Source organism: Furipterus horrens, unplaced genomic scaffold (genome assembly GCF_987537825.1).
Source record: "Furipterus horrens unplaced genomic scaffold, mFurHor1.1.pri manual_scaffold_6, whole genome shotgun sequence".
NCBI lineage: Eukaryota > Metazoa > Chordata > Mammalia > Chiroptera > Furipteridae > Furipterus > Furipterus horrens.
The window spans coordinates 84,632,576-84,652,744 of NW_028327176.1; the positions used below are offsets into that span (position 1 = coordinate 84,632,576).

A 20,169-nucleotide genomic window follows, 5' to 3' on the forward strand; every position below is an offset into this window, starting at 1 on the left:
TGGATTTTATACTGAGTGATTTGAGCAAATGGTTTACATTTTTAAACTACTACTGATGGATAGATTCAAGAATGAGAATAACAGCAGGAAACCAGTTAGGAGGTCACTCTTGTGGTCCATGGGAAAGATAGTGGCTTGGTCTAGGGTAAAAGTAAAGGGAATTGGGCAGATTTAGGATGTGTTTTAAAGTCTCAGTTTATGGCAAGAGTGGGTATCCTTGTCTTGTTCCTGATCTTAGAGAAAAAGCTTTCAGTGTTCACCAATGAATGTGATATTAGCTGTAGGTTTGTCACATATGGCCTTTATTGTGTTGAGGTATGTTCCCTTTATAGGTGGTGCAACTCTTTGATGTGGGGAAACCTGGAAGAGACAAAGGTTTGAGGAGTAAAACCAAGAGCTCAGTTTTTGTACATATTAATTTGAAATATTTATCAGAGATCTCAGAGAGGATGTCCAATAAGCAATTGATTCCTGAGCCTGAAGCTTAGGGCAGAAGTTGAGGGCAACAAGAGACATGTAGATCTTTATCAATTATGTATGGCATTTAAAGTCAAGAGACATAGGTAATAAGTCTAGATAAAGAAGAATGTCAAATAATAGTCTCGGAATACTTCAACATCTAGATTTCAGAAGATGCCAGGAAGAGAGGGGAAAGGGAGCAGCCACTGAGATGGAAATAAAACCTGGAGAGAGCAGTGTCCCTGAAGAAAACAAAGGAAAGAGAGATATATTACATGACACTGGAAAAGTGAATAGGATAAGGACTGGGAACTGAGCGGAATCCGCTGACCCTTGGAAAGAGTGAATTCAGGCCATAGCGGGGACAAAAAGCATGATCCTAGTGGTTTAAGGAGAGAATGGGAGCTGAGGGACTTGATAGGCACCTGCTCCCGACACTTATCAAGTGGTAGTGCTAGAAGTGGAGCTAAATCTTGATGGTGGTGGTTGTTTAATGGGTGTATATATGTCATAACTCACCAAAGTGTACACTTTGCACTTTCCTTGCCAATGTATTACATGTTCATTTTATTGTATATTATACTTCAGTGAAGCTTTTACCAAAAGAAAGGGTAGGGGCAGGAGGATTTAAAGCTGCAGCGCACCGTGATTTCTGTTGGTTAGGCTAGAGTACTTCCTCGTCTACAGCTCTAAAAACTTCGCGGGTTTGTGATACATCTCAACACTAGACCGACAAGTCCTTAGTAAGAAGACGGACTGCACCTTCCTGTCCCTAACCAGACGTAAGAGGCTGGTCGAAGGCAGCATCCACTTAAGAAAAGGACGCCTCCAGTCCTTCGTTCTAGTCGGAAATTAGTGATGTAGCGTCTGGGAGTCACCGAGAAGGGCTTCCAAGACTATCATAAAAGCTCTGCCTATGCGGGGAGTAGGAGGACTCCGGCCCCGCCCCGTCGTCGATTATGACCCCAGAGGCCGCAGGCACGCCCCTCAGATGCCAGCGAGGGGTGTACTTGCACCGCCCAGGGGCGGAACCGACCAAACCTGCGTGGAGATGCTGTTGGTTTCGGAGCCCCACGCTACCGGAAGCGGAAATAGGAGTCTGCGCCTCCGGAGTATCCGTAACTGCGATCGTGATGCCGAAAGGTCCCAAGCAACCGCAGCCTCCGGAACCTGAGTGGATCGGGGACGGAGAGGGCACGAGCCCCGGAGGTGAGGCCCGGAGCAGGGAGGGAACAAAAGAAGGAAGAGAAGAGAAATAAGAATGCGCCTGTTTTAGGAGAAGGTCACGGAACGCGAAACTGGCCGGGCCTTGCGGGGCTACTGCGCATGCGTGCATTGGGGAGGAGATGCGTTTTCCCGGTCAGCAGTGGGTTTAGGGTGGGGAGCGAAAGAAAAAGTGATGCGGTCGCGCATGAGCTTAAGCGGGACTGGGCAAGAGACGAGGGAGGGTATTTGGAACCGAGGGAGAGATGGGAAGAAATGAGAAAGTTCTCTTCTGGACATCTTACGCACCGCACTATATTCTACACTCCAAAGAAATGTATAAGCTGTACGTGAACCTTTCGCCGCGCCGCCGCGTCGATATATAGACACACACCCCTTAGGAGCCCATGATCCCACCTACTACTCAAGAGAGGATGGATCCTTCGTAGGCTCTTTCATAAGGCACATCTGACTCAACTGGAGCACCAGGGAAGACGCTGGGTGTTGGAATAGGGGTTAAGGTTGACTTGGAAACAGCAAATGTTTTCTGAAAACGTGTTTTTAATTAAGCACTGTATATACTGTGCTTTGGCGGGGGTGGGGAGGATATGAAGACATCCTGCCAGGCTTGAAGACATTTCAAGAGGAAGATAAAATGGGTACAAATAATTGCAGTAGGTACACAGTGACCAATTTTACAAGTATTTGTTGAATGCGTCCTGTATACCTGGTACAGAGCGGAGGAACTGGGAGTATAGTGATAAAAGATAAGCCTTTTGCGTGGCTGGTGTGGCTCAGTGGATTGAGCGCCTGCCTGCAAACCCAGGGGTCACTGGTTCAATTCCCAGTCAGGGCACATACCTGGGTTGCAGGCCAGGTCCCTGGTTAGGGACGTGCAAGAGGCATCCACACATCGATGGTTCTCTCCCTCTCTTTCTCCCTCCCTTCCCCTCTCTCAAATAAAATCTTTAAAAATTTTTTAAAAAACATTATATGCCTTGCCTTGAAGGGGCAGCCAGTCCAGTGGAGGGAACAGAGCATTAATTAGTCAGTGGTTGACAGAGTGCTATGAGTGTGCTTGAGAATGCTACCGGACTGAGAAGACAGAAGAGGCATTTTACTCAGACAGGGTAGGAGTGTTAGCAAAGACTTCCAGGAATATGTGATACCAAGTTCATTCTTGGAGGATCAGTATGAATTAGCAAGGAGAAGAACATTCCAAGCAGAGGAAGAAGTGTGTGCAAAGCTGGTTCCCACTATTTGTTGACTAGTGTGATGGAGTTGGAAAGATGTGGAGGAGACAGATAGTTAAAGGCTTTATACACTATTCTGAGGGACTTAATCCTAAAGACATTAAGGAGGACCTGTTGAAGTGCATAAGGAGAGAGACAGTCAGTTCACCCTGACAACACTGAGCAGTGGAGAATGGATTGACCTGGTGGAGAGTGGAGGCAGGGAGACTGTTTGGGAGGTTCTCAGAATGATTCAGGGGAGAGAGTAAAGCCCCGGCTGTGAAGACTAAAGAGTTATTAAGGAAGGTGCATTGACCAGAACTGGAAACTGACTAATGGAAGGGAGAATGACACTCACTTGAGTAACCTAGTAGGCAGTGGGTATTAATTGAAACCAGTATGGGCTGTAAGCTGAGGAGTGGGGAGAGATAAGTTTTGAATGCTGTGTTGGAGCTTTCTGTGCAATTTCTAAGAGGCTATGGCAGGGAGAGAACTTGTTTAGTGGCTGTGGAGAGAGACTAGGCTAAAGGGGAAGACACAGGTGAGGGTAGTTGAAGTGTTGGCTATGGATGCAGGTTGAAATAAAGAAGGGCATAAGATGGGAACCCAGAAGAATCTCAACAATTAAAGTAAGGTAGAGAACAAGGCTGAGGAAATTGAGCCTGAGAGGCAAGCAGCCAGAGTTACTGAGGCAAACCAGGAGCAATCAAGATTCCTGAAGTTAAATAGTGACAGAAGAGAAGTAAAAGGTAGGTAGCATGGAATGTTGCAGAGAAGTCAAGCAAATAAGGACTAAAAAAATACTTTTTGGGTTGAGCAACTAAGGGGACAGTAGCAACTTTGTCAAAAGTAGTATTCATTAGGATGTGATACCCAAAGTAGATTGCAGTATATTTGAAAAGGAATGAGATGAGGAAATGAAGCTAGTATGGACTGTGGTTTTCAGACCCAGGGAAGACAGGATAGAAAACAGCTATTGAGAGGAGATTTTAGGATTAAGGAAAGTTTTGTTTTTTTGACTTTGAAGTTAGGAGCTGCTTAAGTGATGTGTAGAGGGGAGGAGCCTTTACAGGAGGAGAGATGGAAAATACAACTTAGTTACAGCCATACTTAGCCTTATTCTATTCCTTAATTAATCACACTTCCTCCACAACTGATCCTTTGCAAGGCTTTTCCTCTCTGGTCAGGAGGGTCAGAGTGATATTTAAAGTACAAAACAGATTTAAAGGAAGGAGAGATGGGATGGTTGTGTTAGTCCTTGGGTGTTGTTAAGGCGAGTTGATCATGTTCCTTTTTTTTAAGTATATATATATATATATATATATATATGTATTTTTTTTTTTTGGTGAAAAAAAGAATTGTTTATTTAACAGTTATATAGATTTAGTTATTTGCGGATTTCTGTTGTTAAGTCTTACGTTCTTTAAAACACCCATAAACACATATCCTGCCTCCCCCCCTACCAAACCAGGCTAGTTCTAGAAAAGTTAGAGAAACTGTTTCCCTACTTTCCAAACACAGTTCAACTTTACCAGTAGCTCCCAATCATTCAATCCTGATTGGAGAGACCTTGTCTGTGTTATGGGGTTCACCAGCTTTTAATCCAGAACCTCATGGATTCTCAGCCTCCTTGTAAACTGCATAGTTAGTCCTTTTGTAATCCACATGGAAATTCTTCTTTTACAAAGCAGCAAGGTACATCCCTTCCTTAACACTGCATCATCAGTCCCAGTTAAATTCACATGATCAGCCTGTCCCCAGTTAAATCCACACAGTCAGCCTCAGCCTCAGTCAAATCCGCACAGTCAGCCTCAGCCTTGGTCAAATCCGCACGGTCAGCCTCTAAGTATATTTTATTGATTATGCTCTTACAGTTGTCCCAATTTTTTCCCTTCCCCGCCTCGGCTCAGTACCCCCCTTTCCTACAGCAGTCTTTCCTCCCTTAGTTTATGTCCATGGGTCATGCATGTAAGTTCTTTGACTTCACCCTTTCCTATGCTATTCTTAACATCCTCCTATTTTGTTTCTCCCAATTATGCTTCTTGATCCTTGCACCATTTCTCCCTCCCAGCTAATAACCCTCCAAATGATCCCCATACTTATGATCTGTTCCTATTCTGGTTGTTTGCTTAGTTTATTTTTTTTTTTTACTTTTTAGATTCTGTTGTTGATAGTTGTGAGTTGTCATTTTAACGTTCGTGGTTTTGATCTTTTTTTTTCTTAAATAAGTCCCTTTAACATTTCACGTAATAATGGCTTTGTGATGATGACTTCCTTTAGCTTTACATTGTCTGGGAAGCACTTTACCTGCCCTTCCGTTCTAAATGATAGCTTTGCTAGATAGAGTAATGTTGGTTGTAGGTTCTTGCTTTTCATCACATTGAATACTTCTTACCAGTCCCTTCTTGCCTACAAAGTTTCTTTTGAGAAATCAGCTGATAGTCTTATGGGAACTTCTTTGTAGGTAACTCTCTGCTTTTTTCTTATTGCATTTAATATTCTCTCTTTATCTTTAGCCTTTGGCGTTTTAATTATGATGTGTCTTGGTGTGCTCCTCTTTGGGTCCAACTTGTTTGGGACTCTGCTTTGTGGACTTGTGTATCTATTTCCTTCGGAGTTTTCTTTTATTATTTTTTCAAATAAGCTTTCAATTTCTTGCTGTTTCTCTTCTCCTTCTGGCACCCCTGTGATGTTGGCACATTTAAAGTTGTCCCAGAGGTTCCTAATCCTCTGCTCATTTTTATCCACCACACATGGGTGAGGGACCAGCTCTTCCAGTGTCTGTGTCCCTCCTACCTGTCTCAATGGGTGTGGTTTCTTTAATTCTATAGTTGTCAAACTTCCATTCAACTCAATTTCTGACAGTTCTGATGGTTGTTCTATATTTTAGTTGTAATTTTGATGTGGTTGTGTGAACAGGCAACCCATGTCTATCTATGCTGCCATTTTGACTGGATCCTCTTTATTTATTTATTTATTTATTTATTTATTTATTTATTTATATATTTAGAGTGAGGGGAAGGAAAGGAGAAAGAGGGAGAGAAACATCTATGTGTGATTGCCTCTCTCGTGCCCCCAACTGGGGACCTGGCCTGCAACCCAGGCATGTGCCCTGACTGGGAATCAAACCAGCAACGGTTTGGCTCTCAGATCGGCGTTCGATCCAATGAGCCACACAAGCCAGTGCTCCCTTTTTTTTTTTTTTTTTTTTTTTTTTTTAATGTTTCTTCCTATGCACTTCAATGAATCCTCCTTCATAATGTCTTTAGGAATTGACTCCTTGGAATAACATATCAAGCCTTTTACTATTTCTCCTGCACATCTTTTCAACTCCATCATAGTAGTCACCCAGTACTGAGGTCAGATTGTGATGTGCCTTCTAGATGGAGGACTTCAGCACGCCTGGGAATAAATCAGGGAGCTAGGAGAAGCCATTGTCCAGAACATGGGTGTAGGTAGAGACAAATATAGCAGAAAAGGTAGGATAGGGCCCTTTCAATCTGAAGTCCTAAACTGTAAGGGTCGTCCTCAGTAATCACCAGTTTTAGGCATAGTAGATGTACAGTAAAATGTTCCTAGATAAATGATTACTATGGATTACGTGGAATTCTTGTCTGAGAAGTACATAATGTAGTAGATAGCAGAAAGCCATTGTTTTTATTTTTTAGTTTTTAATCTAAATTATTACGGAAGTGCTTTTGGATAAGATGGGTGGTTTTGGAGGAAATGTGATGGTGGCTAGCCTGGACGTGAGGAGAAATGAAGCAGCTGGCTGTCTTCCAGACTGGTAGTGGGAGGGAGATACTGAGTTAGACATACCCTCAAGGAAACCAAGATGGACAGAAGGGAGGAGCTGGAATTTATTTAATCAGTAAATTTTTAATTTATTGATTTGAGAGAGAGAGAAACATCAATTTGTTGTTCCACTTATTTATGCATTCATTGGTTGATTCTTGCAAGTGCCTTGACCAGCGATTGAACCCGCAACCTTGGTGTATTGGCATTATGCTCTAACCAATTGAGCTACCCAGTCAGAGCCAGTCAGTAAACTTTTATTTACTTCCTTCTTTGTTGCCTGGCAACACAAGTTAGATAGTACCACAGGTAGCTAAGATGAAAGACTGTGTTGTGTATCACACAGTGTGATTTGAGCTAGAATGTTGTACGAGTAGAACAGATGGGGCAAAGATCCAGATGTTCAGTACTTAACCAGACACTCATTTACATGGCCTGCGGGTTTCATGAACAGCATATCTCAAAATGAATTCGTAGTATCTTTGTCCTACCTTGGGTGGCAAGGGTTGGGAGAAGGAACCTTCTTTTCCATTATCTTGAGTTAATGGTACCAGGAGCCCAACTAATTTTGCCAGCTACATACATAGAAGTCACCTCTGGCTGCTCTTTCTTCCTTCTCACCTCTACCTTCACCCTCTGAATTCTACTTTCTCCCTCCCCACTGCCACCCTAGACCAAGCTACCATTGTCTGTCTTGTGGGACAGTGCAAATGTGTAGGGAATGGTAGTTGAATTAGAAAAATAGTAAAATAGGATGGAGGTCATTGAGGGCTTTGCAGAACAAGATGCTTTGAAATTTGCAGATAAACATTCACAATGTCTGCTTAACCTTCTAGACAAAGTGGTGAAGAAGGGGAAAAAGGACAAGAAGAATAAAAAGACGGTGAGAAAATGAGGGTTGAAGAATGAGAATTGATTGTGAGTGTTTCCATGTGAAGGTAGCAGGAGGTCTGGGGGGAGAAAAGGTCTTGTCAAGAGAGGAAGCAAGGCATGAGTGGAAGGGAGGGTCAGTGGGCCTGTGTGTGGCAGAGGATCTTGGTGGTTCTCTGAGACATTTTTACCTATATCTGAACTCTGTAGTTCTTTGAAGAGCTGGCAGTAGAAGATAAACAGGCTGGGGAAGAAGAGAGACTACTCAAGGAGAAGGAACAGCAGCAGCAGCAGCAGCAGCAGGTAACAAGTGTCAGGGTCCCACTGACCTCTCCGCAGTCCACATCAGTTCAACCAGGTGATGGGGAACTCTCTGTAAGGCAGAGATACTATAGGGACCAGGGCTTCATTCTCTCACTCTCTTTGCTGGCAGCAGCAAAAAAAGAAACGAGACACCCGAAAAGGCCGGCGAAAGAAGGATGCAGATGACGATGGAGAGGAGAAAGAGCTCATGGAACGTCTTAAGAAACTCTCAGTGCCAGCCAGTGATGAGGAGGGAGAAGGTAAATGACCTAAGGGGAATAGGGGACTGGAATTCCTGAGCTGTGAAGAGTGAAGTGCCTCATTCCTTGATCTATGAGTTGGTTTAGATCGAGGAGCTAGGTAGGCATCATTCTTTCCTGCCCCATCTTCTTTTCTTGTCATTTCAGTACCTGTCCTGATACCCCGAGGAGGGAAGAAAACCAAGGTAAGCCACCTGCATGGTAAACAGAGACCTTAGGGGTGCAACCTTGACCATCCAACTGACTTCTCTGGCCCTTTCATTCTCCAGGGAGGTAATGCTTTTGCAGCTCTGATTCAGGATCAGAGTGAGGAAGACGAAGAGGAAGAAAAACACTCTTCTAAGCCTGCCAAACCGGAAAAGAATCGGATCAATAAGGTGAAAGTGGTGGCCCTGCTGGGCACTCCTGCTCCATGTAGCACCTTCTGGCCATGGTGTGCTAATTTCGTAGCTTGATTCCCTGCTCTTGAGCCAGCTCTTCTAGTTCTGTCTTCCTTAAACTGTCAGAATCAGCTTTTTCTTTTTTTTAAAGATTTTATTTATTTATTTTTAGAGAGGGTAGGGAAGGAGAAAGAGGGAGAGCAAAACATCAACATGAGAGAGAAACATCGACCAGTTGCCTCTTTTACATGCCCCCTACCAGTGACTGAACCTGCAACTGCAACCCAGGCATGTGCCCTGACCGGGAATGGAACCGGCGACCTTTCACTTTTTCAGGATGACACACAACCAGCTGAAACACACCGGCCAGGACAAAAAAAATCATCTTTTTAAAATACTCTCTTCATCAGTTAGAAATCTACAGTAATTCTGTTGCTTTCAAACTGAAAATCTAAAACAGAGGCCTTTAAGTTTTTGCTCCTTCAGCTGGGACTCTTCCATATATACATTTCAGATTGGCCTGACTGTGTCTTGGCATCCAGCTGACTTCTCTCTGTTTAAGCCTTTGTTCCTTATGCTGTGTCCTCCATCTTCCCTAGAATGGCTTCTCCAAGCTCATGTCCATTACCTCCTCTTCCCAAGATTCACCCTCTCAAGGAAGTCCTCTCACACTCTGTCCCCCTGCCCATGGAGCTCACTGCCTGACCCATAGGCAGATGGTTTCTCGTCCTCACTGTCTAGTCTCAAGTTGGAAGCTAGAGTTTTTCTGGGTGTCATTTCCTCCTTAGTACCACACAGTACAGTTAACTCCTATTCCTAGACTCCCTAGAAATGCTTGTTAAGCAACAGGGTAGCAAATTAATTTGTGTGTGTGTGTCTCCATGTCTTATTCAGGCTGTATCTGAGGAACGACAACCAGGACTCAAGAACAAAAAGGGAAAGGAAGAGAAGTCAAAGGGGCAGGCCAAGGTGAGGGAGTAAATTGGCAAGAGGAAATGCTGGGTCTCAACAATTTGAGCATTTCATTAGACCTGCTATCTTTTCCCTTTAGCCTCAAAATAAATTTTCCGCCCTGGACAATGAAGATGGAGAGGATGAAGAAGAAGAAATAACAAAAGAAAAACAGCCACCCAAGCAAGGGAAGGAGAAGGCCAAGAAGGCAGAGCAGGTATGTATTTTGGTGTTGAGGGGAGGGGGCCAGGATCTGGGGGTGCTGTTACTACGCACAGCAGGAGTTTTCAAACTTCTATAAAGGATTGCCACATAGTTAATCCTTAGCTTTGCAGGCCACATACAATCTCTGACACATATTCTTCTTTCTCTTTTTTTTTAACAACTCTTTGAAAATGTAAAAATGATTCTTAGCTCATGGCTGTATGAAAATAGAGCTCAGGTCAGATTTGACCCATTGGCCACATTTTGCAGCCCCTCATCCAGAGAGAAAAGGACCTGGCATTAGCTTCAGACCATCTGGCTGTGTGGCCTTGAATACAGCTTTTCCACCTCCTTGGTTCTCAGTTATCTCATCTACATGGTAGAACGGAATCTAGTGATCTCTACAGTCCCCTGTACACTTAATGCTTTCTCATTCTGGATTCTGCTCTATCCCTCAGTGACTATATGTTAGGACTTCCAGGCCTTTTCTTTGCATGTTAACGTGTAAGCTACACAGTAATGCTTGATACATGAGGAAAAGAACCTGTGACATTTATTCTGCCCTCATTTACATTGCGTTGGTAGTTCTGTGCACAGGTCTGTGTACATTGTTTCATATGTACTCCTGCTATCTTCCTTGTACCATTTGTGGTGGCAGAAATACATAGGAGACAAGGGGTAGGTATGAGAATGAGAGAGGGTCCACCACGATATCTCCAGACTCTAGGCACAGAAGGAAAGAACTAACTGTGGAACTAGAGATGGATGACATGAAATTTGAGTTCTCGAAGGGGACCCTCATTTTTCCCCATCCCCTAGTTCTCACCAGGTTCAGAGGAAGAAAGAGAGGAGGAAGAAAGGGATTCTAAGGCCGATGATCCCTATGCTCACCTTAGCAAAAAAGAGAAGAAAAAGTTGAAGAAACAGGTAAGACCTTGGGTTCTTAGTGGTCAAAGGCAGGAAAATTATTTTAAAGCTTCAGCTAGAGGACTTGTTAATTGGGACAAGAAGGAGAGCTTTGAGTGCTCTTGAAGTAAAACTAACAGAGTAAGGAAAGGACAGTGTTCTGTGAGCTTTGTCTAGGTGTCTGATGACATGGGGCTGATCGTGGTGACAGGAAACTGGCAGACAATGGTTTTTCCCTCCTTAGATGGAGTATGAGCGTCAGGTGGCTTCATTAAAAGCAGCCAATGCTGCTGAGAATGACTTCTCTGTGTCACAAGCAGAAGTGTCCTCCCGCCAAGCCATGCTAGAAAATGCATCTGACATCAAGGTAAGAATGGGCTTCTCCAGCTCACCTGCATGACCCTGGCAGCCAGGGAAGTGGGGTGTGAGTGCCTTAGTCCACTGTAGGAAAGCTTGGAGGCATTTTCCATTCCTTGAGTAAGAAGAGAGAAAAATCAGTGGAAGTGTGCAGTGTACACCCTTGGAGGGAAGTAGGTGGCACAGGCTGGACTGGGAGAGCCCATTGAAGGCACTGGGCAGGGAAGCAGCTGGCCTGGTAGGAGGAGAGGATTTTGCTGGAGGTCTCGATTTGGCAGAGGCTTACCTGTAGGGAGAAGTTTGTAGCTACTGTCTTGAGAGGGAAAATTCTCACTGTTCCCCTTCCTTCATTCTGCGCTGCTTCCTTTATGGCTGCAGCTAGAGAAGTTCAGCATCTCGGCCCATGGCAAGGAGTTATTCGTCAACGCAGACCTATACATTGTGGCTGGCCGCCGCTACGGGCTAGTGGGACCCAATGGGTGAGTAAAGGAGGGGCTGGAGGTGTAAAAGGGAAGAGGCCGGAAGCAGGAGTAGAGATTTCTCATTGGTGGCCTGGTCCTAATAGTTTTCATTCCCCAGCAAGGGCAAGACTACTCTTCTCAAGCACATTGCCAACCGAGCCTTGAGCATCCCCCCCAACATCGATGTGTTGCTGTGTGAGCAGGGTGAGGCCCTTGGTGGGGAAGTGGTTCCAGGGATGGGCGTTGTGGTGTCCAACCAAGAAGGGAAGCAATTGTGGTGGGGTTGGAAAGCTTATGTGGGGAGCCTGGGGACTGGGACTGGGAAATGATGCTAAAGAAAGAGGGAGGAAGTGAGGATGGAGGACATTTCATTTGGGACAGGTGAAAAGAGCTGGGCAGGGTCAGGCAAATCAGAAACAGAGCTAAAGGGCAGAGGCAGCACGATCCCTTTACATTGGGGTGGCCTGACTGTCCTCCCCACCCCCAGAGGTTGTTGCGGATGAAACTCCTGCAGTACAGGCTGTTCTTCGAGCAGACACCAAGCGATTGAAGCTGCTGGAAGAGGAGCGACAGCTTCAGGGGCAGCTGGAGCAGGGTGACGACACAGCTGCCGAGAGGCTGGAGAAGGTAGAGGACAGGGCGCAGAGTCATGGGCTAAGACTTGGGGGTTCCTGCAACTTCAGGCGTGACCTCTTCTCCCCCCTCCCAGGTGTATGAGGAACTGCGGGCTACTGGTGCCGCAGCTGCAGAGGCCAAAGCCCGGCGTATCTTGGCTGGTCTGGGCTTCGACCCTGAAATGCAGAATCGGCCCACAGAGAAGTTCTCCGGGGGCTGGCGCATGCGTGTCTCCCTGGCCAGGTGGGCTGCCCCACTGTCACCCTCACGTCAACATCTAATGACCAGGCCCTTTTCCTTTATCCTATTCTTCCAATGCCAGCAGGGCAGTTCAGGGCTTACTTCTCTCTCCCTTACCATCTGTTGAAAGACTTTAGACCTCTTCTCTAGTTCTCTCCCTACCTGGTGGACATTCTCATTGTTGTCTCTTACACAGGAACTTCTTTAAGAAGAGATGGGGAAGGCATGTTCATGGTCTCAGGCTGTGCCTACCGGTAGCTGCTCTGGGATTCTGTGAGCAAAGATCTACCCTCCCTGACCCTACACTTTGCTGTCCAACCCTCTAGGGCATTGTTCATGGAGCCCACACTGCTGATGCTGGATGAGCCTACCAACCACCTGGACCTCAATGCTGTCATCTGGCTCAATAAGTAAGTCGCCCTTAAAGCCTTGGCATCAGTGGTTCTCATGCTGCCTTGTTTCCTCCAGCTTGTCTCCACTCTGCCCTTGATGCACTCAATCCAGCTGGCCCTTTCCCTCCTAGTCACTGTCTGTTTCCTGACTTAACCTGAACTTGACCATTGTGACCTTTCCACTCTTCTCTAAAACCTAGCTACCTCCAGGGCTGGCGGAAGACGTTGCTCATCGTCTCCCATGACCAGGGCTTCCTGGATGATGTCTGCACTGATATCATCCACCTTGATGCACAGCGGCTTCATTACTATAGGGGCAATTACAGTAAGCAGGGTCGTTTGTGGGTAGAAGAGAGAAATGGGGCCCGAAAAAGAGGCCTGGGAGGGAGGGCCGTAGGGATGTGATGATGAGCTTGGTATTTCCAGAACCCAGACACTGATGCCCATCCATCCCATCCTCCTCAGTCCTGATTGTTCCTTTGTCTGCTGGGGAGAGGACACCTACTGATGCCTGTCTCCCTTTTCTGCCCCAGTGACCTTTAAGAAGATGTACCAGCAAAAGCAGAAGGAACTGCTGAAGCAGTATGAGAAACAGGAGAAAAAGCTGAAGGAGCTGAAGGCGGGTGGCAAGTCCACCAAGCAGGCGGTGAGGTCTTCCTGGAGTCTTCTTGGGATGGGGGCTCTTCTCAGAAGAGTAAAGAAAGAGCAGACCCTGGGGATGCAACCTGCATTTCAGGGACCGCTGTAAAGGTGCGACTTTTCTTTCCCTTTTCTCTCCAGGAAAAGCAAACAAAGGAAGCCCTAACTAGGAAGCAGCAGAAATGCCGACGGAAAAACCAGGATGAGGAATCGCAAGAGACCCCTGAGCTCCTGAAGCGCCCTAAGGAGTACACTGTGCGCTTCACGTTCCCCAATCCGCCACCACTCAGCCCTCCTGTACTGGGCCTGCATGGTGAGCCACTGCAGCCCAGCAACACAGGGTGAAGTGTGGGTACCTCAGGCCTCTTCTCTAGAGCCAGGACATAGGGGAGGAACATTAAGGGTAATTGAAAAGAAAAGAAACTGCTTCCTTTTCTGGCTCTCAGGTGTGACGTTTGGCTATGAGGGGCAGAAACCACTCTTTAAGAATCTGGATTTTGGCATCGACATGGACTCAAGAAGTGAGTTGGTGTTGGGTGGCCCAGGAAGTGGAACAGGAGCCACAGGGAGAATGTCTGGGACCTCTTTGACCATCTTGCTTGCTTCTTGCAGTCTGCATTGTGGGCCCTAATGGTGTGGGGAAAAGCACCCTGCTCCTGCTCCTGACAGGCAAGCTGACACCGGTGAGTCCAGGAGCCAGACGGGAAGGCGTGTTGGCGGGAGTGCGTGGGAAGTACGAAAACGTGCTCTTTACCCTAGGCTAGAATCAGGGAGACCCTGAGCCCCTCATCACAGATGACTCATTGCCCCAAGGGTTGCTGTAGAGAACAGTTTAGATCAGTTCAGGGAGGAAAGTCAAGAGAATGAGATTTGGAGCCAGGGTACCCCCATGTGTGTTTTGGTTATATAAGAAACACATTACTTAGAGAGTGATTCAAATTGCATAAGCCAAAGGAAAATCTAGAGATAACTAGTATTAATTGTGGTGGATAGCTTTCTTCTTTATTCCTTTGCAGATGTGCGTATTCTTTTTTGTTTTTTTGACAAAAAGGTGAATTGTTCTATAACCAGCTCTTTCCAGATAATATATATCAAACACTTTTCTATGCCAATAATTATATGGATCTACCAGATTTACTTGACATCAGTTTAAATAATCAAAATACTTATTTTGATTTTCACCAAACAACAATACTATAGCAAGTATTCTTATTATAGATCTTCATAAATTTAGTTTTTCCTAAATTCATTGCCTTTAGGACTTTGGCAGTATATTGCTCCTATAGTGCTTTAGGTAGGTTGTGGCCACCTCTCCTCCCTCTGTCTCTCACCCTCCAGGTGAGAGGGTCCTTTCCTCCCACCACACAGAGTAACCTTTAGGAAGGTGCTTTTAGATCCTCCTGCAACCTGTTCTTAACCCCTCTGTGAGGTGGTACCCTGAGAATGGGCCATGCGTGAGTCTCTCTTGGTGGGAAGGGGTATTTTTTAGTTGTGGTCAGTCCCTCCCTGGTTCTGAATCTGCTTTTGTCTCCCCTCCTTCATTCTTCATCTTTTACTCCCTTTTGCCCTGTACTCTGATTTCCTGGTGTGCCTTTGTCACATTCGGAAGAACATCCATGTTCCCTTTCTCACACTGCCCTATTCCCAGCCCCATTCTTGTATTTGTCTCCCCTTCAGAAAAGTTGGGATGTGGGCCTGCAGCACCTTTTTCCTTTCCCTTGTCTCACTCTTTGCGCTTTTTTTTTTTTTTTACCAGACTCGTGGGGAAATGAGAAAGAACCACCGGCTGGTAAGTCAGTTGGCTTTGGGAATTGGGGAATGAGTCCGATAGAGGAAGTAGAACTTTGACCACCTCCCTCTTCTCTGGGGCAGAAAATTGGCTTCTTCAACCAGCAGTATGCAGAGCAGCTGCGCATGGAGGAGACACCCACTGAGTACCTGCAACAGGGTTTCAACCTGCCCTACCAGGATGCCCGGAAGTGCCTGGGCCGCTTCGGCCTTGAGAGTCATGCCCACACCATCCAGATCTGCAAACTCTCTGGTACTACCACAGGGGGCTGGGGAAAGTCCCCCTCCTGGTCCTTGGTATTCATATCCACAGACTGTACCTAGAGGCAGAAGGGAAGAGGGGGCCTCAGCAAACACACAGACACATCAGAATTGACCTGCAGAAAGGCAGGGCGGTCAGAGGTGTGACGGACCTCCTTTTCTCTGCTACAGGTGGACAAAAAGCCCGAGTTGTGTTTGCAGAGTTGGCTTGTCGGGAGCCTGATGTCCTTATTTTGGTGAGTGAGCTGGACTGTAGGAGAGGGGTAAGTTACAGGTAGAAGTCCTAATGCTCAGTCATGGAATGCCTCCTCCACAGGATGAGCCCACCAACAACTTGGACATCGAGTCGATCGATGCTCTGGGGGAGGCCATCAACGAGTACAAGGGCGGTGAGTTAACTCAGAACCCTGGGGATCAGGCTGCAGTGGCCTTCATGCTCTGATTTCCCCTCCCTCCTTTCTCCCCACCCTCATTGTCACCATCTTTCTTCAAAGCTGTGATTGTTGTCAGCCATGATGCCCGACTCATCACAGAAACCAACTGCCAGCTGTGGGTGGTGGAGGAGCAGAGTATTAGCCAAATCGATGGTGACTTTGAGGACTACAAGCGGGAGGTGCTGGAGGCCCTGGGTGAAGTCATGGTTAACCGCCCCCGAGAGTGATCACCCTTCCTGGAAGACCAGATTTTGTGACCTGGATATCCCCTGTTGTCTGTCCGTCTCCACTCAGAAGTCTGCCTCCGGTCTGCAGCTGACAGGGAAGCGGAGGTGGTCTGACATGACCATGATGCCACTTTGATTGCTTCCTTTCCTCTGAAAGATTTGTCTTTTCCCTTTTCCTTATAAACTGGTCTGGCCTTACTTTTGACATCTCTCTGTGCCAAAAGAGATGACCTTCCTGATCATGGGTTCCATCCATCCAGACTTAGGTAGCCAGTTGTCTTGAGTGTGTCTTATCACTCCGCACCCTGCCTCTGGTCCACTTTAAAGCTTTGGGTCCTGTGGCCCCTGGTCTTTGAGTGGTGTTGCTCCTTTTTTTGATGGATTTTAATGTTGACTTTATGGTACAAATGGCTGTGGCAGTTCAGCTGGGCAAGAAGTCTGAGGCCTCTGCTGTTACCCAGGATTTGGTGTGTGCAGTCTCTTGTCTAGTTGGAGACTTGGGGACAGGAAAGGAATGCTGCTGAACATGAATTTCCCTGTACAAGGGGAAGGAATAAAAGAAAGGAATTGTTTTCACTGTGTTTGGAGATTCATGGGAGCTGGAACTGTTTTTGATCTTGAGATCTTGATTTGCTTTTCAGTTTTCTGGCAGCATTTAGTATCCTTACTTCCTCACTAATACAGATGGATCTAACCTGTACTCTTATTGCACCTATCATGGTGCTTGCTCTTTGAGGATCCTCCCTCTCTTCCTCACACCCTTCAGATAAGGAGAAGGGAGAGTGGTTCATCTCTGCCATCCAGGACACTCAGGTCTCTCACTCTCCAAGGTGTGCCCTCTGGTCAGGGGCCAGCTGCTAAATCACCTGACATGTAGACCACTGGGGGGTATACAAGAAGGGGAAAGATAGGGTCTGCCTTCATGAATAGTTAGAGAAGACTTAGAAAATAAGACATGAATGTACATTGTGATAGGATTAATTGCCAGTGCATGATTTTCTAGATATTACATGCTCCTAGAAGGGAAACATTATCTGGAACTTGATTTTTGGCAGGATCACTTGAGGGTGGACCTTGAAAAAGAATAAGTATTTGAATAATGAGGGAATGGAGAGCCATATTTGGAACCTAGAAAAAGAGCAGATCTAAGGCTTCGAAGGAAGAAAACCAAAACTGGGAGTTAATGAGAGTGTGGCTGGAATGGTTACTTTTCTTAGACTGGAGAAGTGGGTTTGGAAAGTAAAATGCAAGTGGTGGGTGGTGATTTTAGGTAGTGACTGGTGTAGCTCAGTAGGTTGGGCTTCATTCCGCTGACCGAAAGGTCGCCAGTTCTGTTCCCAGTCAGGGCTCAAGCCTGGGTTGGAGGCCTGCTGGAGGCAACCAATTGCTGTTTCTCTACCTTTCTTTCTCCCTTTGCTTATCTCTAAAAATAAATAAAATCTTTGGAGGAAAGAAAAGCAAACTGCAGAAATTTATTTTATTTTTAAATAGTTATTTACTTTTAGAGAATGGGGAAGAGAGGGAGAGAGAAACATGGATGTGTGAGGTAATCAATCAGTTGCCTCTCACATGCACCCAAATGGGGACCTGGCCCACAACCCAGGCATGTGCCCCTGAGTGGGAATTGAACCAGTGATCTTTAAGTTTGCAGGCTGGTACTCAATCCACTGAGCCACACCAGCCAGGGCTAAAACTATAGAAATTTAGAGGGTGGACCCCATAGCTTCTGTGGGGATGAGGCAGTCCTGAACTAGACAGGGTTGGAAAGGATAGGACAGATGGAAGGACCAGGTATGGGAGCTGAGGACAGTTCCAGGGGTGATATGAAGAGCTGTTTGGTTAAGACTGAGGTTGGAAGTTTAATTTTGGGAAATTTTTTTCTGGCCAAGTGAATTAAGTAATACTGGACATGCAGTGAAAGGATTATAGTGGAAGTGCAGGTTTGGTGTGGAGGCAGTCACAGAGGTGCCATAAAGGTACATGTCCAATTTAGAGATAAAGCAACCCCCTCTTAACATAATTGAATGGTAAAAAATCAGGGTCTTGAGTAAGATATTATGTGTCATTTCCACAATTCCCTGAAGTATCATAGAACAGTGGGAGCCAGGTTTCAGGTTCCCTTAATAACGGTGTGACCTTGGACAAGCCTCTTGGTACCTGTTTTCTATAAAATGAAGGTGATAAAAAGTATCTACCTCACAAGTTTTTTAAGAGATTCAACATGTAATTTGTAAAGTGCTTTTCAGCTTTGCTTCATGTGTTTCTTGTTATACTACATTTAAAATTTTTGGTTCACTGGTCTAGATGAGATGATACATAAAATAATAGGAATGTTATTTACAAAATGAGTATCAGATTTTTGATATCAAGTTTTTGATCACTAATTTTACTACAGGTACTTCAGATGCTCCAAAAATAACTTTTATCCAGGGGCACAGATTTTGTATCTTTCATCAATATACACAGTATATAATGTAATGAAATTAGTAATATACCTAAACATGGGCAAAAGGATGCTACCTCTCCCCCCAAAAAACAGCAACATTGAAATGGAACACAGGGAAAAACTTAACAGATTTACATGGTACAGTGTATGGGTAACCCAAAGCCTGGAAAAATACAATTTCATTAACTGAGTTAAATATTTTTATTCATAAACCGCTTTTAGTACCCACAAATCTTGCACTAATGTATATAATGAGCAGCATGGATGTTTCCATAAAGTAGTGATTCTGCATATTTTTCTAATGAGGAAACAAGACTCAGAGGACACTAACTGCCCAGCCTTTGCAGGCCGTGGGGGGCTGTACCTGGAATGATGGCCTGGTTATCTCACTCCAGGGTCTTGGGTATTCTCCCTAACATGTAGAATGTGGACAAGAGGACCAAAGCATAAGTCTTAGAGGGGTGTGAGGGCCAGGGTGGGGCTATTTCAGGAACCCTCAGGCATTTTAGGGATGACTTGTCAGTGTTATGATTGAAGCCAAGGAACAAGGCGTGTGGCCATACAGAACTCCAAAGAGACCTAGGAATGGAAGAAGTTGCCCCAGAGAGTTTTAGACAAGCAAAGGTGGGAACTGAGTTGTGCCCTGGAGCATCTCCTGGAGGCAAGGAGAGAAGGGGTGTCACCTTTACATGGTGTGAATAGGAGAGACTTCTTGAAGGAAGTAATATTAGAGTCAAGGCCTGAAGGAGGTGAACCAATCAGATGAATGGGAAAGAAGAGCCTTCAGGGAAGGCACCAAAATGTGTAAGGTCCAGAAGCTGCAAAGATGCTTGAAACCTATATAATGTCAATAGCCGATGTCACCCCAATAAATTCAATGAGAACGTTTTTTAAAAAACAAGCTGGAAAGACCTTGACAAAAACAAAGAACATGGCTTATGGGGCCAGGACACATGAGACTTTATAAAAGGGAATTGGGATGTGGTCCGAGGAGCAATGGAAGGCCATTGGCAATGTTTATACAGGAGTGCAAGTTGAGCTGTTTTTCATTTGTGCAAAATTGCCCTAGGTGCTGGGTCGAGAACAGTGGGTGGGGCAGACAGGAGAGGAGACGCCAGAAGTTAGATATTGCCTTAGAAAGGAGAAACCCTTCTTCCACTAAGAAAGGAAGGAAAATGATGTAGACTTGTGTGTTTTTAGGTGAAGAGAATGGGGCTCACCTTAGGAGTTTTAGTGCCAGAGAATCAGGAAGAGTTAGGAAGTTTGCCAAGTAGCAGTGAATGTTGAGTTAGTACAGTACTGATAATTTGTACTGGGCCGAGATGGTAGGGTTTTGTAATTTTTTAAATTTATTTTTAGAGGTGGGGGAAGGGAGGAAGAACAAGAAGGAGAGAAATGTGCGAAGGATGAAAGATACGTTGATTCATTGCCTCACACTCCCAACTGGGGACCTGGCCCCTAACTTAGGCATGTGCCCTGACTGGGAGTCGAACTGGCAACCTTTAGGTTTGCAGGCCTGCACTCAATCCACTGAGCCACACCAGCGAGGGCTAAAAATTGGCCTTAGAGATAGGAAGGTGGGGAGAGAGAGAGAGAAACATCACTTTGCTCTTCCACTTACTTATTCATTCATTGCTTTTTATATGTGCCCTGACTGGAAATTGAACCTGTAACCTTGGCATATGGGGATGACACTGCCTGGCTGGGGTGGATTTTGCAAATTTTCAACATTAGATTCTTCAGGAA

The 20,169-nt window shown here is 45.5% G+C and overlaps 1 protein-coding gene across 2 annotated transcripts; it reads left to right on the top strand.

Annotated features, from left to right (window-relative positions):
* The first annotated feature begins 1,538 nt into the window (after positions 1 to 1,538).
* On the top strand, positions 1,539 to 16,553 carry ABCF1 (ATP binding cassette subfamily F member 1). 2 transcript variants are annotated; one of them, XM_090282005.1, is made up of 25 exons: positions 1,539 to 1,668; positions 7,526 to 7,572; positions 7,770 to 7,862; positions 7,993 to 8,122; positions 8,270 to 8,307; positions 8,392 to 8,499; positions 9,397 to 9,471; positions 9,554 to 9,670; positions 10,477 to 10,584; positions 10,808 to 10,930; positions 11,299 to 11,399; positions 11,500 to 11,585; positions 11,869 to 12,008; positions 12,091 to 12,239; positions 12,563 to 12,646; positions 12,829 to 12,953; positions 13,162 to 13,274; positions 13,409 to 13,580; positions 13,714 to 13,788; positions 13,880 to 13,950; positions 15,024 to 15,056; positions 15,140 to 15,308; positions 15,488 to 15,552; positions 15,633 to 15,705; positions 15,811 to 16,553. In XM_090282005.1, exons 1-25 carry the CDS (start codon positions 1,593 to 1,595, stop codon positions 15,975 to 15,977), a joined length of 2,538 nt encoding a protein of 845 aa, XP_090138131.1. In that variant the 5' UTR covers positions 1,539 to 1,592; the 3' UTR covers positions 15,978 to 16,553. The 2 variants fall into 2 exon arrangements, with proteins under 2 accessions (XP_090138131.1, XP_090138130.1); XM_090282004.1 differs by having other exon boundaries at positions 1,545 to 1,668; positions 7,996 to 8,122.
* The last annotated feature ends 3,616 nt before the right edge of the window (positions 16,554 to 20,169 follow it).

Bases quoted from the DNA above. Each gene is read 5' to 3' on its own strand.
- ABCF1 (XM_090282005.1), top strand. From the start codon at position 1,593: ATGCCGAAAGGTCCCAAGCAACCGCAGCCTCCGGAACCTGAGTGGATC. The intron at 8,123-8,269 runs GTAAATGACCTA...TTGTCATTTCAG, and splicing joins CAGTGATGAGGAGGGAGAAG to TACCTGTCCTGATACCCCGA. The intron at 8,500-9,396 runs GTGAAAGTGGTG...TGTCTTATTCAG, and splicing joins AAAAGAATCGGATCAATAAG to GCTGTATCTGAGGAACGACA.